This window comes from Chroicocephalus ridibundus, chromosome Z, assembly GCF_963924245.1.
Source record: "Chroicocephalus ridibundus chromosome Z, bChrRid1.1, whole genome shotgun sequence".
NCBI classification, from domain to species: Eukaryota; Metazoa; Chordata; class Aves; order Charadriiformes; family Laridae; genus Chroicocephalus; species Chroicocephalus ridibundus.
Window position 1 is genome coordinate 3,651,154 of NC_086316.1, and position 24,507 is coordinate 3,675,660.

Here is a 24,507-nt window from a genome sequence, read left to right on the forward strand (position 1 = left end):
AATACAAGTACTAATTGATTTCTCAAGTTTAAAAGTGTTACTAGGCTAATTTCATTATTTTGTTTTAAGTTTTTCATTATTTAACTATGTTATGCATATCTTTAGGTTTCTACATTATCAGGGAGACGATGGGGGCCTCAGCCATCCTCCTCTTTCTTATTTCAAGCTGCATTTTCCCCTAATACAGTTGCAGCCACACAACAGTTGCATGCCGCTGTCTGAAATGAAATGCTACTCTTGCCCTCAATAAGGTGACAAATAATACTCACAGCTTGAACATAATACAGATTTTCTCAACAGACAATGTTCTATAATACAATAGATACACAAGATAATCCTATTTGGATTTATGTCTGATAATTTTTTCTTTCAGAACAAAAAGACTTAATACTGAAAATGAAATAGAAACACTGAAATCATCTGAAGGCCTTAGCTCATTCTTGGCTTTTTTTTATCAAAGGGAATTTGGTTTGGTTGGGTTTTCTTGCTGTAAGGCAATGCACTATTTTTCACAAGCTGGAGGAGCAGGCATCAAGTAATTCCCAAACTACAGGAGAATATTTAAACTCCAAACACTCAGCATTTTCTAGCATACTATGAATAATATTTAACCAGTTGAAAGCCTTCAGGGTCATCGTAACCTTTGGGAACGAGACAGTTTGTATTAATTCCTTGCACTCAGTAACAGTTTTCCTTAGCCTGCCAGATTGCAGCTGGCTTGGCAGGAGGATCAGAACTGTTAATGTGGAGGAATAAAGGATGAAAACTGGGCACACAACAGCACAAAATTAACACAAACCATATCTAGATAAAAACCAAACGGTTATGATGTTCTTTCAGTTCTGGGGAAAAAAAAAAACATATCCCAACCCAAAACAAAACAAAACATCAAAAAAAGAACAGTTTGGTTGAGACAGACTTTTTTCTTCAAACAGAAAATGCAATGCACACAGTAGTGGAGAGCAATTTTCTGTTTTGTTAACTTTCCCTGACCATCAGTTTACATGTCAGAGAAATAGGATACTGCCATACATGGAGCTTCCAGCAAAGGCTGCCAAAAGCAACCACCGTTAGTTCTGCTATTATCCTACGCGAAACTGCATCAAACCTTAGATCAAACACCAACATGCTCTTTCAAAGCACCAGTAGAAACCTTTGGTCTGTATCAAATTATTGTTTTTCTTTCCCAAAAGTCACGACTGGGGGATGACAGCAAGATTGCTACATTCCTAAATTAGCTACCATAAAAAAACATAAACAGAAAATTTTAAAACCGCAGGGTTTTGAGTCAAGAAGGAGGAAGATGTGATCCTAATCTTTCTGCAGGGACATTTTGTAGAAGTTTTAAAGTGAATTGTAAGTCACTGACAGATGAGATTCACTTATGACTACTAATAGGTGTGTATGATGGGAGGTACATACAGTTCTGGAATATGGAATAAATTAGTAAAACAAGAAATGCTAAAAGGAGCTTTGAAATGTAATATCAATAGAAGCAAGGCATAATCTTCAGAAAAAGGAAAGCACAGACGATATATAAAATGGTTTTGGAACTGGTGTACTCATCCTTTCCACAGATTTCATTTAAGTGCTATGTGTGCAAGACTTAAAAATTCAAAAAATACGTGCCAAATACATGGTTATTTTCTGCTTGCTGGCATTCTCTGAACCATGATGCAAACAACCACTGCGAGTCATTATCAACAGAAAGCAGGGAGATGGAAGCTGATGTTAAACAAACTGAGCATGGTCAACACAAAGAACCCACCTTCACGTCCAATAACAGATCTTGAGGCTGTCTGGAAGCTAATGATTCCTGCCACATTGTCACTTGCCAGAATAATCACTGTGACAGTGTCAAAACTGGGCAAAATCCGACTCCCCCCTTCAGTACGGACCAGGCTGATTATGATGCTTTCATCATCCTCTGGCTCTGGATCATCCAAAATGGTCAGCGTGACCAGCTTTTTTGTTTCCCCTGCAAGGAGAAGAACATATACATTCTTATGTATGCAAATGGAAATCACCTTTTAAAAAAACTTAATCATCTCCTTTTGTAGGAAATACTTAAACAATATAAAAAAGGACATGAAACACATTTATTTATTTACCTGTCTAGAAGATACTGAATGTCATTATGAAGTTTTATTCAACTACTATTGTAAAGTTACATTAAGGGAATGTAATTATCAAATTATTATGCTATGTAAAAATTAACAATGTAGGCGTAATTTCTGAATGTCTAGAATTCTTTATTTGCATTATAAGTTCTCTGACTTTCAAATTTAACTTAGAAAAGGGGAATAGCATCCTTGTAAAAAAATTGCCAAGATGAACCTTATACACAACTGTATAAACATAATTTGAATATATTTACTAGGGCAGGGAATGCATTAAAATGGGTTACCATTGTGTCAGTCCCTTGTCTTCTGGACTATCAAAGGATGATAATGTAGACAGCAAGCGTGGTCAATTACCAGCCTCTATAATCTGTGACACTTTACAACACAATCCTGTTGCTCAGTGCATGTGCATAAACTGTGTTTTATGATTACGAGAATATCAGTTTACAAGATACATATATTTCTTGCTACACTGTCTTTCAAAATATTTTGAAAACCTTTTTTACTAAACTTATAACCACTAATACAGTTACACGTCAGCCTCAGAATCACTGCTGGCAACCCTTCTTTTGAGTGCAGATGATTTAACAAGCTAGCTAGCACACCAGGATCTTTACTACACCCATAAATGTCTTTCAAAATAATTGTTCAATCAACTTAGACTGTGAAAATATAAGATATATATCTGTCATGTTGCGTGGTACTTCAGTAATGTCTGCCATTGACTTGTTCATTGTGTTTGGAATTTTTTTTAATATGCTGTTATGTTATGTTACAGAATCAATAAAATCTGAGAATCTAAAAAGAGAGGCCATGAAAAATTTGTACAGTACTGACTGAAGGTTCACAAAAGACCAGTTAGGCCTAATTCTCATTTACATTTTCCTTGATATAACAACTACCTTCAGCATCATTATTCCTTATTTGGCAAAAAGGTAATCTTTACAATGCACACTGCAATATTTCTTAAAAAAATACTCAGATATTTTTACTTTTCATCTTTTTTTTTTTTTTTTTTACTACACCTGTGTGTGTTCTGCAACATAATTCTATATGCCAATGAACTATATTACTTTGAATATGTATCCTGAGCATTCAGGGAGATTTAACCTAAGAATAAGGCATTGCTTATCAAAACGTCCAGAGGACTGAGTTTTTATCAGATTCTTTTTGCTTTTCTTTAGTTTTATAAAACAGAAGCTAATGTAAAACCTTGCCTCACCTTCAGCGAACACCAGAATCTCACCAACACCAACAAAATCCAAGTTTGGGGTGGCAGTTCCACCCACCACACGCCATTCCACTGTCACCTGCCCCAGGCTGCCTTCTGTCCTGTGTATCATCAGCTGCACGTTGGTCTGAGGACGTTCTTCTACTTCAAGATACAGACCTTTCTCCGTCGCGTTGGGACTTACGCTGTAGATCCTAAATACTCCAAACGCGTCTCCATTCATCATTATGATAACTGTGGAAGTATTTGGCTGTCCGACAGTTGGTTGATTTTTTAAGCTGGCTGAGATGTTCATCAGCTCCACTTTCAAGAGGGAGATCGTGAATTTCTCATCCAACTCTGGCAGATTGTCAGGGAGAATGGTAACTGTCAGGTTTGCAAACTCTTCCCCTTCCCGCATGATGGCCCACTGCCTGGTAACAGGTTCATAATCACTGCCAGCGATGGCCTGCGTGCTGAAGAGAGAGGATGCACTGGTGACGTTTTTCTTGTAGGTCCAGAATCCCGAGGTGTTAGTTAATGGGCTGATCTCTGCTGTCAGCCAAAGGCAGAGAGGAATCTCAGAGGCACTGGAAAACGTAAAGGCTGAACAGGCTTGTTCTTTTAGGCACTGAGTTGCACAGGCATACAGCGGGTCACCTGCTGCCGACACGTTCACTCTGGTCTTGGATGGCTGGTCAGGAGTTCCTTGTACAGGAGACTCGTAACAGGCCAGGATATCCTGACCTTGCTCAATAGCAAGAGCTACCACGTCAGTCTCAGAAGTGCTGTAAAATATCTGCAGCTGACCAAACCTTCCCCCACTAAAAGACATTAAAATAAAAATGTAATGTTAGTTGATAAAATATGTCTAATGTTGTGTATGTTTCTAGGTTAAGAATGAACACGAACAAAATGGATCGTCCCTTTCTGAATTGCTGAAAAGTTCCAAATAGCTAATTAAAGTGGATTCCCCTGAAGTTAGTACCAGAATAACTGAGTTGTCATTTTTTGTGGATCGCAAGCTTGATTATTTACAGCTTGGGTAGCAGTCTGTTAAGGATGCAAGTTTGCAAACATTTGTTTCTGGGAATTAACTTAAGTCTTCTTAGGCTGGCAAGGAACAAAAAAACTGTGCTGCCCAACTTTGCCATCCTTCCTCCTAGGTGTCCTCAGGATACCATAACACATGCATAAAGTTTGTTTTCTTTTTCTTGTTTTTTCGCATCCCACAAGGGTTGACCCATTTTGTCCTCCAGTTCAAACCACAGGAGCAGGCGGTTGTGCAGCTTTAAATGATTTAATGATTAAATAGGCAAAATGAGACCTCAACTCCACTGTGTATATTAGGATTACATTGTACATCACAATGTAGATTACATTTAAGTACTTTATGTATATTTCTAATAAGGAGAGATCAAGTTCAAAAACAATGTATATGAAACAAAAATGGGCTGAGCTGCCAGGTCAAGAAATCCATGCAAATACTTACACAAGAAGAGCATGACATTTGAAGTTATAGCCAAGACCAAATAAAAGAAAAAATAGTAGATATAAATAAAGCAAACATTATACAAACCTTCGCCTGACTGTTATATTTGCAAGCAAATTTCTTTCTAGTGGCTCCTGAATTCGATAAAAGGGTTGATGAAAGAAAACTGTGCCGTAAGGATTATCATTGGCAGGTATTATAATATTTGCCACGCCATCTAACCCAATAGCACCACCATTGGAGGCCTCAGTTAATTCTACACGGACAATCTCAAAAAGAAAAAAAAAAGAAAAAGAAATAATGCAGCTAAACAACTTTTGGTATTTCTAACAATAATCACAAGCGAAGTAAAATCTGAACTTTTTGCATCTTCCTGCCAGAACATTGCTTGTTTTTCTTTGCACACATTTCTATAATAAGTTAAAACCGTACTGCTGTTCAAGAAAGACTTAACTGCTTTACTTACTTCTTCTATTTCTGGAACATCATCAGCCAGGATTTCCAGAAGCAACATCTGAATGGCCTCCCCAGGGGCAAAAGTAATATTACCCAAGGCCACCTGCAAGTCAGCATCAGCGGGATGTCCACCAATGGTAGCAACCCACTGAACAGTAACATTACCGAGTGTCCCAGCATTGCGGATTATTGGCAGATTTACAGTTACTGATCCAAATTCAGGCTCCTCCACAGTGAATTCGGTAATCTGAAAAACTGAAGCACAGCAGAGCGAGGTGCATTTCATTAACAATGAAATGCAAAGTAAATATAACAACTCATGAAGTACATGGTTTTATTTCACTTGATTGTATTTACTTGCACAGATAAATCACTTTTAATCAGGTTTAAACTTAAAAGCAAACTTTCAGTATTAGTATTTTCATCTACAGAGGGAATTAACATGAAAATTAAGCCCTCATCCAAAAAGTCTATTCCAACATACCCATTGTTTGAGGCTAACCATGAGCTGTTTCTAAGCTCTTAGAAGACAATTTCAAATTATTCCCAGCACGGAAACTTTAGCAGCTTTCATGTCACTTACTGAATAAATAAATCAACATATTCCACCTAAATTGTTTCAAATAAAAGTCTTCCTTGTATTTAAACTTCACTTTTTAAGAATTAAGTTAATTAATTACTGATTTGGAACTATTTATTTTTGACATTTTTTCTTTCTTTCCTGTACATTCTTCTACTGACAAAATGGAACAAGAAGAATTAAGCAGGTTACTGAAGGGAGAAATGGGTAAGTCAAAGGAAAAGGTGGGAAAAATACCACCAAAAAAACAAACAACAAACAAAAAAGGTTTCTAAGATATCATTACGTTTTTGAAATCGCCAAAACTCTTCTCAAAACCTGTGCAATGAAACTTATTTAGAAAGTATATACAATTAATTTCATTGATAATAACAGGCAAAATATAAACTAAAGTACTTGACAGAAAACAAGAGAATGTAATTTAATTTCTCTTTATATTTTTCAGTTTCCTTACATTTTTAAATCTGCTTTGCCTGATTAACTAGAAAAGATATCAAAGTATTTAAGCAACAGATATTAGAATTCAGATTTTGGCTTAAACCCATTGAAGAAATGCAGCACTTACTTAGGTTAAAAAAAAAAAAGTAAACTACAATCCACCTATCTCTTACTGGGAGATTCCAAAATCTTGCTATACCAGCTGACTAAATAATACTTTTTTGTTATATTAAAGCACCATTGCTCCTTAATTACATGTTTAATGTAGTTTATCTTATCGTTTCCTTTACTGTCTTCATCCAGGCTTCCTCTTTGTTTTCTGGATGTTTTTATTCAGTTGCCCAGTAACAGCTCACCCACAAATCTGCAGTAAAAATGTTAACAGAAGAGAGAAAATATGCAAATAGGGCTCATTTACCAAAGGATCCAAATGGATCATCAGAAGCCTCAATAGTTATGATGGCTCTAGTCAAAGATCCAAGCAAGGCTCCTCCTGTCGTTTGGTTCAGCAGCTGAACATAAAATGACTCCTCAACTTCAGGATTGATATCATTAATTATATAAATTGGCACAGCTTTACTTGTTTCCCCTTCTAGTAAGACAACATCTGATGAGGCTACACTGTAGTCCTCACCTGGATTTGTAGATGAAACAAACAAAACAATAAAAAACACATAATATTAATGCATTATGGTTCAGTGTATTGAACATCATCAGTAATGCATGCATTCCTCCGCAGTTTTATGGGGTTTCTTCTTTATCTTCAGACCCAGACAATGCAGTCTTTTTTATTTCCCATTGCCTTTTATATATCCGGATCGATTAAAATAAAACTTGGCTTGGACAAAACAGAGTTTGCAGCGTCAGACCAAGAAGCAGTTACAAAAGCTCCATTATTGTCCTCCATTGACAAGGTCACACTACCACGATGTTTCCGCCTTTGATTTCTAGTTGCTCTATGGCTTTCCAAGAGATGAAAGTGAACAGAAGCACCTTTGTCGAAGTAGATTTTAGTAAAGGACACACTTTGTGTGTGGACCTCAGTTTAGGCAAACTTCTCTCTAAGAATGTCTAGGCGAACAATGGTGACACGCTAGATAACAGCTCTGCTTCAGAAACTAATTGAAAGCACGCTCTGACATCAAACTAGCTACATATTTATTTAGAAAAGTCTCTTACATAAAAAGGAAACTAAAATACCAGTTCTCAGAGTATGAACCACCCGCCTATTCCATTTTGGACACAGCTGAAACACAGTGGGTTTGATTTGTAACTAAGTGGTTTTGACCCTGCACATTTCATAAGTTTGCTCCTTTCTTTATGCACCTTCTCTGTAGCAGGGACCAACTGGAGAAATTAAGCTCCCTTTTTCAGAAGTTCAAGTCTTCTGGGGTTTTGGTTGGGTTTTGCCTGTTTCACAGCTGAGTCCACAGCTCTCACTTCCTCTCCAATAAGCTCCCCTAAGCAATGCATGGTGGGTTTAAATATATACACAGGACTAAATAGTAGCTACATATACTACTGTAGTGGGTTTTATTTTTATTTTTTTCTTTTTTTGAAGAGGTGGTGGGCTGCCAGGGAAACAAACACCCTAACAGCTTCACACATCTCTCTTGCTAGATTCTTCAGTGATGATGTCTCAGAGCTTTCTAAAAGCCGATATATGATCTCTCCCTTAGGGCTTGGACTCCTATTTGCTAATCAGAGTCAGTAAATGTCTCACTACTTTTTTTTGGTAGTTGTTAGATGATAGTGTGTTCAATATATGCTTCTTTGCTTTGACTGCTCAAAGCACAAGGTATGCTTTTTCCACTTTAACACAGACTTCATATGCCTGTAATTCTGATTTCTTACCAGCTGTTGCAGTTATTGGCATGGCTTTAAATTTCACAGAAACATCTGCAAATATCCCCCCAGTTCTGGTCACATTAATGATTGGTCCAACGTAATTTTCAGCAACTCGCACAGTTGAAGCTGAAAGCTGAAGTGTTCCAAAAGCATCATCATTGGCATTGATAATTACATGAGCTATTGTCTCACCCACTGATCCAAGTCGAGGAGAATTTACAACTGAAATATAAAGAAAACTTAGTGAGGGTGTGCCTAAGATGTTATCTACGGCTATAGAGTTCATAGACATACACGTGAGTTTAGTGGTTAGTCGCCACTAGCCTTCAGCAAAATTATCTTTTTTAGGGTTGCACGAGGTATAACTACAACTACACCAACATACCTTTTTTGGTGTTTGAATTATATGATGGTAGAAAAATAAGAATTTTTAATAACTTGTTATTCTACTCTGCTGTGGAGCATACAAGCCATATTTTTTTTTAAAAGGTGAGGTACTGTGAAATACTTATTTATTTATTTCTTTGTCCATAAGGCCAGTAGTAACATCAACACAGTTCTGAAGAATTTAATTTTTACCCTTGCTATAAGGAAATATATAAATAAGATTTGAAGTTTGAAGTTGAAGATTTGAAGGATATGTAAATAATACTTGAAGTTACCCTTAACATCAAGATTAATGTGAGGCGGAGGCAGCAATTAGACATGCCAAGAAGCTTTGAAACACAAATCAGGCTGTAATGATGTTAACGTATCTGAATGAGGGATGAGGCAAACATTGTCTACACTTAAAAAGCAACATGTTGCTGTAATTCCACACCACTTTATTTTTTAAAAGACTTTTTTGGCTTTCAATAAGCAAACCTAGATTAGTTATTTCCTAGTACTGAACATTGCAGAAGCAACCCTAGATGAACAGGTATTAGTGCACAAAACCAAACTGTAACATATTTGGCCTGAAAAACGTTGGATAAGGCAATGCAAAATGGATAAAGAAATGCGCATCCATCCCTGACAAAATACTGAGCTAAAGGAAATAGATGCCAACAGCCCACAAGGCAGGTAACTCAGAGATTTCTTAACTATACAGAGTTCAGCAGAGGTAAAAAGTTTATCATTTAACTTGTTGCATTTTATCCTATTAAATATAAATACCAGCCTTCATATTTAAACTGTAGGTTTTACATAAGTAAGATACTTACTTGCCCGATCCTGTACTTTCTCGACCAAAACAATACTGCTTAGCTCCACAAACACAGATTCTGACCTCTCAGGATCATCATCGTCCAAAATAGGCAAAAATACCGTGGCCTCACTTTCATTGGCTGCGAAGACCACGAAACCTGTGATGGGTATATAATCTTTTCCCTCTGTGGCTCTAACAACATCAGGTGGAAGGAAGGGTGACTCTTCATCATCACCAATAGTTCTGTATGTTACCATCACTGTACCGAGGAGACCACCACGCCTTACTATTGTCAGGGAGATATTTTTTGCTTCTTCCTCAACTTTTATTGGCCTGTTTCGCTCAGAAAAGATGAAGACTCCATACGGATCATCATTAGCTAAAATAGTTAATGTTGCATTCGTATGATTTCCAAGACGACCACTGGAGACATTGGTGATCAAAACTGAAAACACCTTATCCAATTCAGGAACTTCATCAGGATAAACCTGTACTGTAATATTCACTCTCGCTTGGCCAACATCAAATGTGACGTTCCCATCTGTAGAGATGAGGTCTTTGGTAAGATCACAGGCTATGGTCCAATGCAGAGTCACCTGAGACAAGGCCCCATGCGTTCTTACAACCTAAGTGAAAAACATATAGATCTGCATATTTTTGTTCTATGAGAAAGAAAAACATAAAAATATGAGATGGAATTAAGCAAGGACATGACATAATTGGTTAAAAATAAATTTGTGTTGCAAAAAACCAGTGTCATCTTTATTCTTTCAGCTTTGCTGTATTTGTTGTATCACCAACACTGTTATTTTAAGGTAGTAGTACCCCAAATGTAAACAAGTAGAGGTAATTTTAAACCTGTGGATATTATTATTACATCATTTTCGCTTCAAGATGAATGATACACATTAGAAAACTCAGCATGAAATGGCAAAACAGATGTGCGTGATAAAGTTGTTACAAACCCTATAGACTTCAGGCAAAAACATCACCAAACGCCCAGTAAAAACAGAGACAGAAGAGGACCGCGCAGCAATACGAGACTCAAAGCCTTCTAACCTGCAGCACAATATTGCTATCTCCATCTTCAGGCTCAGTTCCGTTCACCGAGAGTGACTCAGTACTGAACTCAAACACACCATGAGCATCATCGGAAGCCTCAATAGTCACAAGGATGTGGGATGCAATTCCCAAGTTAGCTGTTAAGTGCAAGTGCCAAAAAGAGTTATTTTTTCTAGCATCTTTTCTTACATGAAAGAAAACAGCTAAAGAAATATGTTACAAAAATACACAGGAGAGCATGGCTGGAGGATCCATGCTGTTTTGTCTTTCATTTTCTGAAATGCAGGATAACTGTCCACATGGATAAGGAACTAACTGGCAGCCCTTCTATGGAACTATGCAACAAAAACATATAATAAATATGAATATTTTAAGGGAGGAAGAGAAACAAAATTACAGGTCTAATTAATGAAAACGGAGCAGAATTTAGGATGCTGGGGAGTCACGTGGTAAACAAGGTAAGCAGAGAGACCACATGAATGCACGCCTCATCCTAACATACGCCAGAACAAAAAGCAAAGAAAAAAAAAAAACAAACAAGTCCAGTAAATCCTACTACTAAAAAGATTGTCTTTGGTGAGATTACTTGCTGCTCAGAGAGAGAAAGAGCCTGGCATTTACGAAAACCTTTTCTGGAAGCAAGGAAAAGGTAAACAGCACTTCAAAAAACCCAGGGAGCTCCACAAAGTGGCTAAGCCACAGACTTAACTCTCAGATACAAACCAAAATCCTTTGCATTTACAAATAAATTGAAAATCAGGCTGTCACAGAGAAATAAATTATTCAGTTTGGACAATGGATGCTAGTATAACATTTTCAGGTCTGTAGGGTTTAATTTGAAGTCCTGTATGATAAGGGTTTTCCCTCAGATTTTATATTATTTCTGCATCTAGTATCATTTTACTTTTTCTTAGTATTAAATTACCTTTGTTTTCTGTATGTCATGACATAAATACAAACTCAAAAAGAAGAAATTAAAAGCAATCAAAACCTTTAAAAATCTAATGCAACTTACTTTTCTTTAAGAGTTTTTTTGATATGCAGAGAAAAAAGTAACATAAAGCACGTATCAAAGCATACAAACAGGTAATTTTAAAATTACTTTCAAAAGTACTTTTGCTCACCAGAAAATTTGACTATTTTCAAACAGAACTAATTTTGCAAACTGTACTTCTGGAATTACTATATTGTGTTTTACAACAATATAATTTTGATGGTATAGAAGTTGCTATTTTCTGTGTTGCACTAAACACGGACTGCTATTGAGACTATGCCTAAATTAAAATGGGAAAAGATGTTTTGGCAGAACTTTATGATAAATCTAAATTATTCACCTGTAACTGCAAGTAAAGTAACACTATGACAAGTTGTGTCAGTATAGTAACTTATGGGGGATATTACAGTTAGCCATAAAAAATAGGATTAATTGAAAATTCTTACCATGTTGATGGACAGTTGGAAGGAAGAAATCCATGTTCCCATCACCACTACCACTGCCATCATTTCTAAAGAGCTCAGCAACTTTAAGATGACAGACATACAGATACATACACATATATACATTTATAAATAAAGAGAAAGCAGAAAGTAATTTAAACATTTCGGGACAACACATAAAGAGAGGAAGTATTCTAGGAAGGCTTCAATTTTGGATATGAAAGTATACAGGATTTCTGATAAAAGCCAGAAAAAGTATTGTATATGCCACTTCTTATTTAATTTTTTACATTGGAAATAGCATTGGGAGGTCAGAAGGACAGAAACACATATACCCCTGTTTTCTCTTTTCTTTCCCTCTTTGTGTCCCCTCTTTGTATTTCCTCTTTCTCACCCCTAAATAAGGTTTGTCATGGAGAAATTGCAAATGTGAATTAAAAAAAAAAAAACACAGGGGCTGAAAGCCCCCAGACTCTCTTATTCTAAAATTTTCTCACAAACTGAAAACATGTTTCAGAAAGTTGGGAAAATCTGCAGAAAGCTTAACTAATGGAGACTTTACCGTAAGTTTTGTGCTTGCAATGGTGTTGAAAAGGCCAAAAAGAAGGTTTGTATTAAGACAGTACCTGCCTAGTGAATTTCCAAAGTTAGCTGTAAGTTTTCGGACCAGAAAAAAAAAAAAGAGAAAAGTTTGTTGTAATAAAAAAACTATTTGACCAATTACCAACCATGAAATTATGTAATGTGAAAAGCTGCAATTGTCTTTACATGAATTAATGCATGGTAATAACGCACTTTCTTTGGGATCTGGTGGTTTCCAGCAATGATTAACAAAATATATGAAGAACAGTTGTTTCCTAAGAAAAATTACAGCTGTCCGGGGGATGTGGGAGTGTTTGATTTGTCTTTAGAAATAACATGGAAATAGTACACCTAAGAAAAGTAAGATTTTAATGGATCACGAAAATACAACCAATGGATCGATGTCTGTGCCTTACCTCCTCCCTCTGGGTTCAGTAACTCCACTTTAAAAGTTTTTTCCAATTCAGGAACAGAATTATCAGTGATGTTAACAGTAATGTACTTGTATCTTTCTCCTGGCTGAAATTCCAGTGTGCCCACAGCAGCCTGCAATATGAAAGATGTGAAAACATTTTTGTTCAAGTCTAATGTTTTCATCCATATGAAAAAAGAAACAGAACCTTGATTTTGTTTGTCAAAACATCTACTTTTCTTCAATTAAGCTTTTAAAAAATCTGCTGAATCTTTGTTGTGAGGAAAAGGCATCTAAATTCACAGAATTATGAGCATCTGCATTCACCTACGTTTTTCTGCACAAACGTCCAGTTAGGTGATACGCAAAATCAGGTTATTTTGTTGGACCTGTACAAATCCTGGTATGTGGAAATATAACATTAACCTGTACGTGCACCTGAATGCTCATGTAAAGTTTGATATACTCAGCAACAATAGTAAATATCCCTTATTGCTGCACTGACAATTCTCTTTAGGAAAAAAAAAAAAATCTAAACCAGAGGCTTTCCTAGGAAATACAACATGCTGCAGGAAAGAAGGTAAAAGTCACATAATGATATTTATTTTTAAAGTGAGTATTACGCATTCATTTATCATATCAACATATAAACAAAAGTGTTTCTGTGAAAAGAATCATAGCTGGGCTAAAATACTCAAACTGAAATCTACCTGCAGGACAAATAACTCTAAATTAATTCCAAAATAATTACACTCTTTGGCAACGGCCATACCTGGTAATCTTTTGGACTGAAAGCTGTAAGCGGCACTGTTCTGTATTCCACCAGAACTGTTCCAAGAAGACCTTGTGCACGAACTACCAGTAATCTGATGTGTCCAACTTCTTCTTTAACAGTAATATGGGGCACAGCAGAGGCTGGCAGAATCATTTCATCGCCCGGCCGAGGAGGTGGCCCCACCGAGAACTGTAGCAGACCTAGCAGACAACAAGTACTATTCGCACAGCTTCTGGCACCAAATTTAAATTATGATAATAAATTGAAACCAAATTATTTATAACATTTACATTTAATGTTTCTGAAATGAAAAAACAATTATTGACATGCCCTTAGGACTCAATCGTGCCATTTCCAGGGGTGTGCTGTGTACCTTCCCCTCTCTCACCAATACCCGTATCAGTCTTGATAAAGACACAGCACAACAATGAATTCAGCTCTTCCCGAAAAAGCCTGAATATGTAATAATATTGGGTACTTATTGGTACAATGATCATGCAGAAAGGTCTCTCATCATCAGGAATTCTCATCTGAGAAAAACAAAAACTTGCACAGGATCAACTACATGCAAGCTTTATTTGCTCTCAGAATGGAATCATCGCCTATATGGTCAGGGCAGCTTTGATGTCTTTTGCAATATTCTCAAGAATAAGTAACTCAGCTTTCACTCTTGTATAAAAATTATGAATTAATCTCAAGTTAGGTAAAGTGGAATACTTGGCATTGCTTCCTCAACTATCAAAGCTGAGGCTAAACAGAGTTTTAATCTGTTGAGCTAGAACTATACAATTATCTGCAACAAGACTGTATGATCACCATCATCGTTACCGTATGGGTGGTCACTGGCTTTGATGCTGATATCAGTAGTTTCCTTTTCTGGATCTATACTTGCTCCACTGGTAGGAGTTGAACCTAGTTTTCCATCTCCAGACACTGCAGAGACTAATGTCACACGGAAATATTCATTTAGCTCCGGAATGTCATCATCAATAACATGCAAATTTAAGACCTAGAGAAGGACCAAACCATGGAGAAATCAAACCGTGCAAAATACATCACTTAGGAGTTTCGCGACCCTGCTTAACTCATCAAATTCTTTGATTAGACAGCCAGCTGTGTAGGTCTGAAAGTAATACAGACATTTTTGCTTTCCGCATAATTTAACCCAATTTCTAGGAAAATATTTTACGTTTAGAGTATGCATTCCAAAAACAACTTCACCAAGCTACCAGAGGTGGAAGGCGTATTTGCTCAAGTGCTTCAAATTACATCAACACATAAGCAAGCAAGCAATTCTTTATTATCTACCTTAACGTAAGAATAATCTAAATCCTGTATACCAAAAATGAAATATCTGATAGATGTCAAAATCTTGAAGAAATTGTGGTTCTGAAGAGATATTAGAGTGATTAATCCAATTAGAGAGCAGGTAAAGCAAGTTTTTTATGCCACCTGACAATGCAGATCATACTATTAATTAACATAACCTGCTCTGCACGGGCTAACATATTCACCTCACAGAAAAACATATAGAAGAAAAGGTTTAAGCAGCTGATTGTATTTAGAGGCGTGGGAACGAGTAGCTTGCAAATGTCAACAGAAAGTCTCTTAGGATATCTCACCTGACGACCAACTGCCCCCAGTCTGTTTCTTAGGGACATGCCCATTAACTCCTCCATACGTAGACAATAAATTGCACCACACAGCAGCGGAGCAAGGGGGTATTCCAGCCCTTTTCTGCCGCTGGATCAAATAAGGCAGGCCTCATCCATGCTGCCAGGCTAGAGAAGCTTTGGGATTTTTGCTTTATATGAGCGTATGCAATGCAGTAATGTGTTTCAATGGAGAATCGAAGCTGAGGGAACAGCGACACGAACAAGCTGTTTCCAGATATCACAAGCTTTTGCCAAGCTCTGATCACTTGCACTGTTTAACTGGGAACAGATCCACAGTTTCAGTGGGGCCACCAGGGTTCTTTCAAATGGCGTCAGTGAGTTTCAGTTAGTCCCTACTGACTTCAGCAGAGTGATAAAAGTGAGGACAGCATTTTCTGCTAACAACAATTCACCCCGTCTATTTTACGAACACTAACGGAAAGCACACATTGACTTTCTACGGCATTGTGGTCCCACACCTCTTCTTCAAACGAACGTGAGATTCCAGTGCCACGGGTCAGGATTGCATTCGTAGAAACAGATTAAGCAAAAGGGACAGAACGTGGCCAAGGGCGGCTGCAAGACACTTGACTACAAAAGTGAAATTTACTGCTGCCTGTTTAATTGATGTGGAGATAAATCTGAGCTCCAAAACTCAGATCAAAACCTGATAATTTTCCAATTGCAAAAGTGGCTGGAACCATTATTTCAGCACAGGACTACTTACACTTCATGTACACATACACCTGATACATAACATATGTAAACATATCTCATATATTATGTGCATTCAAACATACACACACACATGGTGACCCCTGAACCGAGATACACACAGATCTATAAGCATCCGTCATATCACTTGTTAGTTGTCAGGGATGCAAAAAACCCTGCAAAATATAACAAAAGCCACGTGAAGGAGACACTCTCGATTATGAAAGCCAGTCAAGCATCCTCAAAGGTATTTTCCAGCAGGTTTGCAAAGGTCAGGATGAATAGTTAATAGGAAGGTAGGGTTTACCTCTGATCTCTGCCAAGGAAGGAATGTGATAGTGCCACTGCTGTTAGAAAAATCGGTAACAGAGTAATTAATGCCAGTGGAATCAACCTGTGAGATAATGTAATTTATATACACATAGTCCAGGGCTCCCCTTGTACGCTCCACGACACAGGACACAGTGGAACCCTCATCGGCAGTCTGGAAGAAAGCAAGGAATTGAAAATGTTTGTTACTGTCAAAGTAAATCAAAGCAATAAATGCAAAATGTGGAATTCTCTAACGCTGGTCAAATGTTCAAGTAAAAAATTGCTGTCGTTACTCTCAGCACGTTTGGGGTGGTGGGACGCTGAAACTGAACTTGGTGGCGGTCAGAGCAATCTTAGTGGATTTGCACCAGCTTCTAGTATCTCCCTGAGGACTATCAAGGTAAGCTAATAACTACACCCTATTGTTTGTTTTGGACACAATCTCTTCATCCAAACTAGGCGTCAAAGACAGAATCGATATGCTTGAAACGCACATGTCAGAAGCAACTGAAACTATTGCTTTATATGAACGTAAATCGTTCAAATTTTCATTAGCAATAATTAAAAGGAAGATCTGGATACCTCCTTTCCCCAACTAGAAACACTATGGGGAAAAAAATAGGATCTTCGTGGTCGGAAAGGACCCTTGAGATCATCGAGTCCAACCATAAGATCATCGAGTCCAACCATACATAATAAAATACATTAAAATAAATACATTAAAAATAAACTATTCTATCATCATCATTCAGAAAAATACGAAAAATTTTCTATGCTACATTCCTTTTGACAATTCTGACTTCACAGAGAACGTGACTTCAGCAGCAACGATTTCACGTATTTGGAACCAAGTAAGTACTGATACTGACCACATATTTTAGAAGATTATGATAACAGAACTAAAAATAGAGAACAATTTTACTTGAAAATGGCCAGAAACACTAAAGCTATCTCAAGCATTAGATCAATTTCAGAGCTGCTATGTAACACAGTGCAGACACTGCATCTGCCACCAGCGTCCCAGCAGACAGACGCGCACATACAGCAATTAAACTACTGACAAAAAACCGCTGTGTGTCTGCATCATCGCTGACAGCTCTAATACTTCCCTGGTGAAATGGACGTAAGATAAAGTGCAAAACAATTAACATGCCATATAAATTTTTAATTGTGCTTCACGGTTGGTTGACGATCTGCGGCATTACAGTATTATCAGTGGCATTCGAAACTGAAGGAATCTATTATCGTAGCATATGGCAGGCACATAGAAAGCGAACCGAGCCAAACTGAAAACCAGCATCACTCGGGCAAGGTGGTTACTTTCAAGCACATCATAAGCACTTCGGTTAGAAAGAATGTAATTCAAAGGTCATGAAAGTTCCCAAATTGGAAAGTACTCTGAATTTTTTTCCCCAAAATAATACACCACCAATAGAAACAGGTATCATGTCTTTCTCCCTCATAATTTATTAAAGAAGTAAAAGTGAATTATGTTTATTTCTATCCTCCCCAAAAAAGTAGCAAGTTTATATATTGCACCTATGGTGGCTACCACCAAGGAACAATTTAACGTTTAAAAAACCAAGCAACTCGCAGCCAGCGTCAACTGAATTCACAGCAAACATATGCAATCTATACCTTGTAACTAATGACTGTGGAAAAATACATCACACCTTGTCCTCGCATGATCTGTAGTAAAATTCCTTCAAACACACCACGTAACACGGAAAAATAAAATAAAAATATTGGTAATAAAATTAAATCTTATATTTTAATGGATAACCCAGTCTCAGATGTGACAGAAATAAAGGGGGAAAAAATGTTCTTCTAGAAAAATTTAAGCCTTAGTCTTCAGTTTATGTCATAAAATCAATTTTCTCAACAAAAATAATTTTGAGGGATTTTTAAAAATGATATTGCAAATGCCAGTGAGACTGAGCCTGTATTAACAGAACTTACACATTTCCAAATTCTAGAAAAACTTTGCTTAACTAACAAATGTGAAATCAAGGCCCCGTGCAGGTCAATTGGCCTTGCCATTAATTTTTCTGTGTCCAAAGCTTCACCTATAATTTTCCTTATGAACACCTTACCTCAGGAATACATGCTCCAGTGAAGCCAAATAAACCATTAGCGTTATCGCTCTTCTGTATTCTTAATCTCGCAGTGGTATTTTCTTGCGAAATTCGAGCTCCACCACGCACAGAGATGAGCTTTAGGATGAACAACTCCTCTCCTTCTTCCTCTTTGTCATCCTTCGCAGACACAATGAATGATTTATTGGTCTCCCCTTGCCGGTACTCCAAATACCCAGAGACAGGGTGGACATCACTCTTCGCAGGCGTTGCGTGGAGTTCATAGATCTCTGCTCGGGTCAGTTTACGCTCATAAAGCCTTACATCCTGCATTAGCCCCGTGTACCTCCTGCTGCCGTTCATTCCTGCTCCAATCCTCACTATTCCTGGACCTGAGAAGGAAATTATAATTTTCCTCATGTTGCTGTATTTCTTCAAAGTAATAAAACTGCAACTGAATAGCTGTACTTGTTAAACGTCAATGGTAAACTGTTCTGTTATCCCTGGATTAGGAATCATATTGATCTTGAAATGCAAACTCAGGAGGTTCCTCGAGCCTCATCCCAGTGTTACAGGTACAGTGTCACAGGCCAAAGAATTCCACCCCAGACTGCTCAGGTTTTTCACCCTACTAGTTCTACTAGCACGTTGTCACCATCCCTTATTTTTACTAGACTTGGAAGCCCCTCTTTTTCCTTCAGAGAGAACTTTGCAGAGCACACCTGCAACCCCTCTCAGCTGCTGTTTTGCTAAACAGAGCCCACTTTGTCCCACTCTGCTCGGAGAGTGGGTCCGTTCTGGTGATACTCATCATTAGCCCTTCTGGACACAGTGTTCCCTTAACGGACTGGGAATATGGACTCCGGAAATAGACACCAAATTCCAAATGCTCTTTACAACAGCATTAATGTTTCTCTGTCTCCAAAACATTATTCGACTCAGCAAATCATAGGATCACGGCTGTCTTTTTCACAAATATACTAAGCTGGTAGCTCATACTTTTTCCTGTTGTGCTAAAACACATAGATACATCTTTTTTCCATCTGTTTTCTGCTTTTGGAAGAAGCTGTGCTCTTGAATGTAGTGGTATACGTATGACACTGAGTGTCAGTTCTAGAGACGAGCAACCACAGCAAATCATCACGGCTCACCACCGTGTATCATCCGACGTTAAACGGAGAGAGATCGAATCCCTGCCTTATACTTGTAGCATCTCCAGAATGAGCATATGCCATCTCCGCTAATACAGAAAATTTACAACCACTCAGATATATCGTTCTAGCAACAAAAGCATTATTGCATTTCACACAACTTTGTTTTAGAAACTGAGGGGAAAAAGAAAAATCCTTTCTCAGCTACAGTACTGCAAGTCTGATGGAAATTATTAATTGCAGGGGCACTACTTTTGTTACAGAGGGCAAATTTATTTCTCAGACTTCAACCACTAGAAGTTTAGAGGCAGAAATAAAATACTGTACTGCACAATTAATGAAGTTTCCTCTCTATTCTCTATGTTTGTGTACATATATGCATATAGATGTATATGCATTTAACATCACTGTATATTTTTTAATTCTTCCTCTTTGATTGCAGAAAAGGAGATTGTGTTTAAGAATTTGATAATCATTCACTGCTTATCCCCACCAAAGAAACGTGTGAAAGTAAAGGCAAGAGGAAGAAAAGAAAAAGGCTGGAGATGATCTCCAAGAAAAAAATGCACGTGTAAGAGTGGGAAACTGCAAAAGAAAGAGTAAATATAAATGTAATCTGACCACATAATATCTGACTTTATAAAGGAATTTTTCTGATACTTCTCTGGTCACTGCTATGCTAGGTCAGAGTGAATGTCCATAATGGCTACTTATGACTAAAATCACATCTGGGACTATCCAGTTAGATAAACTGAAGTACACGTGCTAATGTTCCTTGCAACGCTATTAAACTTATAGGCATAATTTTCATATACCATGTAAATACATACTTAAGTAGATCTACACCCTGAAAAGTTCTGTTGCTTACAGGACCACAGAATCACAGGGTTGGAAGGGACCTCTGGAGATCATCCCGTCCAACCCCCTGCCAGAGCAGGGTCACCCAGAGCAGGTGGCACAGGAACGCCTCCAGGCGGGTTTGGAATGTCTCCAGAGACGGAGAATCCACCACCTCTCTGGGCAGCCTGTGCCAGGGCTCTGCCACCCTCAAAGTGAAGAAGTTCCTCCTCATGTTTAGGTGGAACTTCCTATGCTCAGGTTTGTGCCCGTTACCTCTTGTCCTGTCCCCAGGCACCACTGAAAAGAGCCTGGCCCCATCCTCCTGACACCCACCCTTTCAGTATTTATAAGTGTCGATAAGGTCCCCCCTCAGCCATCTTTTTTCCAGACTGAAGAGACCCAAATCCCTCAGCCTTTCTTCATAAGAGAGGTGTTCCAGTCCCCTCACCATCTTGGTAGCCATTATTTGCTGTCCCCTCTCCAGCAGTTCCCTGTCCCTCTTGAACCGGGGAGCCCGGAACTGAACCCAGTGCTCCAGGTGTGGCCTCACCAAGGCAGAGCAGAGGGGGAGGATGACCTCCCTCCACCTGCTGGCCACGCTCTTCTTGAGGCACCCCAGGATGCCATTGGCCTTCCTGGCCACGAGGGCACGTTGCTGGCTCATGGTCATCCTGTTGTCCCCCAGGACTCCCAGGTCTCTTTCCACAGAGCTGCTCTCCAGCAGGTCACCCCCAACCTGTACTGGTGCGGGGGGTTATTCCTCCCCAGGTGCAGCACCCTAAAGGATATTGGCTTATAATATAATGCACAACTAGAAACAAAATCATTATTGCATTTTGTTTCAGAAACTGAGAGGAAAAGCTACAGTGCTGTAAAACTTATGGAAATTATTAATTGCAAACATATATAACTGTATGTATACTTGATAAGCATACTATACATTATTAATTTATTTTCAAATTATTGCAATTGCTCTGTTACAGTTCTGAATTTTCCCAGCTCTAATTTCCATATGCTTTTTGAAAACTCTCAGAATTTTCTATCCATTCTTTTCAACTAAATAACCAGATATAATAATGTTAGTATCTTGCATACATCCATCAAGGAGCTAGACTCTTCTATACATTGCAGAACTTTACATATGGAGAAGAATAATGCAAGCTATTGGCTCACCATCAGCGATTGCTTCTCCTTTAAGGCTCTTCATTCCTCCCGGAACTGGAATTCCATCCATGTAAAATTCAATTATACTGTCATCCAGAGTAATCAGAAGATGAAGCCAAGTATTTTCATCCAGGTACTTCAGGACTGTTGCTTTAGCCACGTATGTCATATTGGATCCTAATGCTGTATAATGGAGCGCTACCAAAACATGAGAATCATTTGTTTGGATTTTCACACCATAATATAAGGTCCCATTACCATCATCCTTTTCAACTATATAACCATCAGTACTGACATTAGGAACTAACCACGCTGAAAATGTGAAATTGGTTACTGCAGTATTTCCACTGTACGGGTGTTCCAGACCAATAGTCCCAAACGCGTCCTCTTTTCCACTGAAATACAAAGCATCTGTTCCACTGTGATGACGCCTCATGTGAGGCTGAGATTGTACTGAACTTGGAAATGATCCCAGCAACAAGAAGTCTACCATTGATGGCAGTCCAGCTTGGAACGTACTAGACAGTATTTCCCAACCTAAACGGACAACACCAAAGGTGCCTTGTTGTCTCCAGATGGTGAAGTCTGTAATATAGGAAAGATCATCTTCAGAAAGAACATCTTCCGCTATCTCTCGGTCTTGGCTCTCTGGGTCTATAACAAAGACTCCAAACGGGTCATCATTGAATGGGATCATCACAGTTACAGCAAGGCTTGTTTCAGACAACCGACCACCAGGACCAGGAGACCCACCTGTACAATGGAAGTTAGAGCAGAAGTTAATGGTTGGTTTCAGACAACAGAGTCTGAAAAAAGTTACTGAGTACTTTAAGTTTCTTTAATAAAATATCTTTCTAAAAAGGCTTAAATCTGCTTTAAAGAGCCTCTGAACTCTTAGAAAATGCTCTGATTTAATAATAACGTAATTTAGCTCAATTGGTTTTAAAACACTACAGTGACAATTTTCATAGAAAACAAAGCAGTATGTTATTTTTCAACTGCAAAACACACATTTGTCTTTCAGCTAAAACAAGATTAGCTCCAACTTTTCTGAATTAGTCAATGAGATATTTTACCTTTGATTCATTTGACAAACATGGGGCCAAATTCAGTTCTCATATTACTCCAAGATATACACAAATATGGAACGTCAAAATCTGGCCCATTGCCTCTGAAACAGACACAGAGATACCTTGCAAAATCCGTAACCAGTTGTAAAATAAAACTGCTGCCAAGTCCTGCCACCAGTCATCTATTTCTGCACAATAAGAATTCATGATATGAAGACCATGATGTGAATGTAGAGCCTCCATGTTCAAAGCGCGCATTGATCCACCTATTATATGTAGGAAATCTTCTGGTCACACTTAGGGACTTCACTTACAGTAAAGGTCGACACATATTTTCAGTTGTATCTGGGCACAGAAGACCCTAAATAGTACTGAGGTGGAATGAGTTCAGGAGATTTGGAACTCTGCTCAGTAGCAGACGTGTAGCAGTTGTAATTTAAGTCATATGAAGTGGTAACTGTAAGTATTTCACCTCCTCTAGAGAAAAGCAAACCAACCAACCAACCTCCATTATGGTAGACATGCATAGTCTTTAATAGCTTTACTTTGTCTTCAACTACACGAAGATCTACATCTCTGGAATCACGAAGAGGCATCCTTTTTAAAGGTCAGATCACCAAAATGTGTACAACAGCAATACAGGAACTGAATAACTGCACTGATATACCTAAATTAAGATTAAATGAAAAATAAAACCTAAAACCGTACCAGAAAAGTATAGGATAACAAGACGTGATTCAAGGCAAAGCTCTTTCCAGGGTTGGTTTCTTTTTGATTGATTAAACAAAATTCTTTTCTAACAGATATGATGGGAATGGTGATATGGAAGACAATACCTGAAGCATTCACCAGCTTTAGAATGTAAAATTCATTGAATTCAGGAATTCTATCTGAAATAGCATGGAGTGTTATTGGCTTTAATCCTTCACCATCCATGAAGCACACAGTCCCGTAAGTTTCATAGAACTCTTCTCCTGGCCTCAGCGCAGAGTCATTATCGAACAGCTGCCAGGTCAACGAAACGTTGCCAAAGTGTCCTCTGTGTCTCAAAATCCTGTTCAGTGATACAGAAAGAGTGAACGTCCTGGCAGGTATGCATCAGCACTCATTAGTGAGGGAAAACACAATTACAGTCACCTTCCTTACTGTGAAAAATAACATACAACATTCTAAATAACCATGAACGATACATACAACCATGAACAATAACACAATAACTCTTTGAAGGCCCGCAATTTCACAGTATAATTCTACTCACAGGTATATGACAGGTATCTTAGGAAAAAAGTAAACCATGCACGTCCATGCAAAGTAGCACTGTTAAGCTAAACATCAGCTTGTACTGCACTTCTATTGTGTAAATAATAAATGCGAATGTATAATAGTTCAGCAAGTTAACATTAAAAATTGATATACCTGGCCATCCTTAGACAAGAACGAGAATTATCTACATTTAACCACAAGCATTTCTCCCTTGAATCATAAAGCCTCCTTACACTCTTTCTTACATTGGTATTAAATTTGGGTTATGTTCTATGTTCTTCAGAAATCTGTGGTTATTCCAGATTAAGAATGTAGTAAATAAAAACAAGATATTTTTTTTCTATAGCTATGCGGTAACATAATTTCACCAATTTCCAAAAGGCATTATAAATAAAACCTGAAGCGTATAGTACCTTTATTTAAGAATTGTGCTTTACACAACAAAAGTGTGCTTCTGCTTGCCCGGTAAAATAAAATAAAAATAAAGTGAGATTGTATCAGGCTGAAAAAATACTTCAGCAAAACTAGTCTCGGCACAGCAACACGATTATGTTGTTTCTGCTTCCAAAGGTTTTTCTTTTTTTTGCTGTTGGCCAGGGTGCTCTGCGCCAGCCGTGCTGCACTGCTGCAGTGCCTGCAATGACTCCCTTTAAAGCTCAGCG

At 38.0% G+C, this 24,507-nt stretch overlaps 1 protein-coding gene across 1 annotated transcript in view; it reads right to left on the reverse strand.

The window, feature by feature from the left end:
* The window catches only part of ADGRV1 (adhesion G protein-coupled receptor V1), a 290,661-nt gene that overhangs the window by 220,219 nt on the left and 45,935 nt on the right, over positions 1-24,507 (reverse strand). Inside the window, exons 20-35 of the mRNA XM_063320199.1 lie at positions 23,419-23,636; positions 21,522-22,265; positions 18,376-18,749; positions 16,278-16,454; positions 14,430-14,610; positions 13,599-13,801; positions 12,831-12,960; positions 11,836-11,916; positions 10,393-10,532; positions 9,350-9,959; positions 8,154-8,369; positions 6,718-6,933; positions 5,292-5,536; positions 4,913-5,094; positions 3,346-4,157; positions 1,769-1,978 (exon numbers count right to left, since the gene is read on the reverse strand). Of these exons, the coding sequence (XP_063176269.1) occupies positions 1,769-1,978; positions 3,346-4,157; positions 4,913-5,094; positions 5,292-5,536; positions 6,718-6,933; positions 8,154-8,369; positions 9,350-9,959; positions 10,393-10,532; positions 11,836-11,916; positions 12,831-12,960; positions 13,599-13,801; positions 14,430-14,610; positions 16,278-16,454; positions 18,376-18,749; positions 21,522-22,265; positions 23,419-23,636 (4,739 nt within the window). The remainder of the gene's footprint in view (positions 1-1,768; positions 1,979-3,345; positions 4,158-4,912; positions 5,095-5,291; positions 5,537-6,717; positions 6,934-8,153; positions 8,370-9,349; positions 9,960-10,392; positions 10,533-11,835; positions 11,917-12,830; positions 12,961-13,598; positions 13,802-14,429; positions 14,611-16,277; positions 16,455-18,375; positions 18,750-21,521; positions 22,266-23,418; positions 23,637-24,507) is intronic.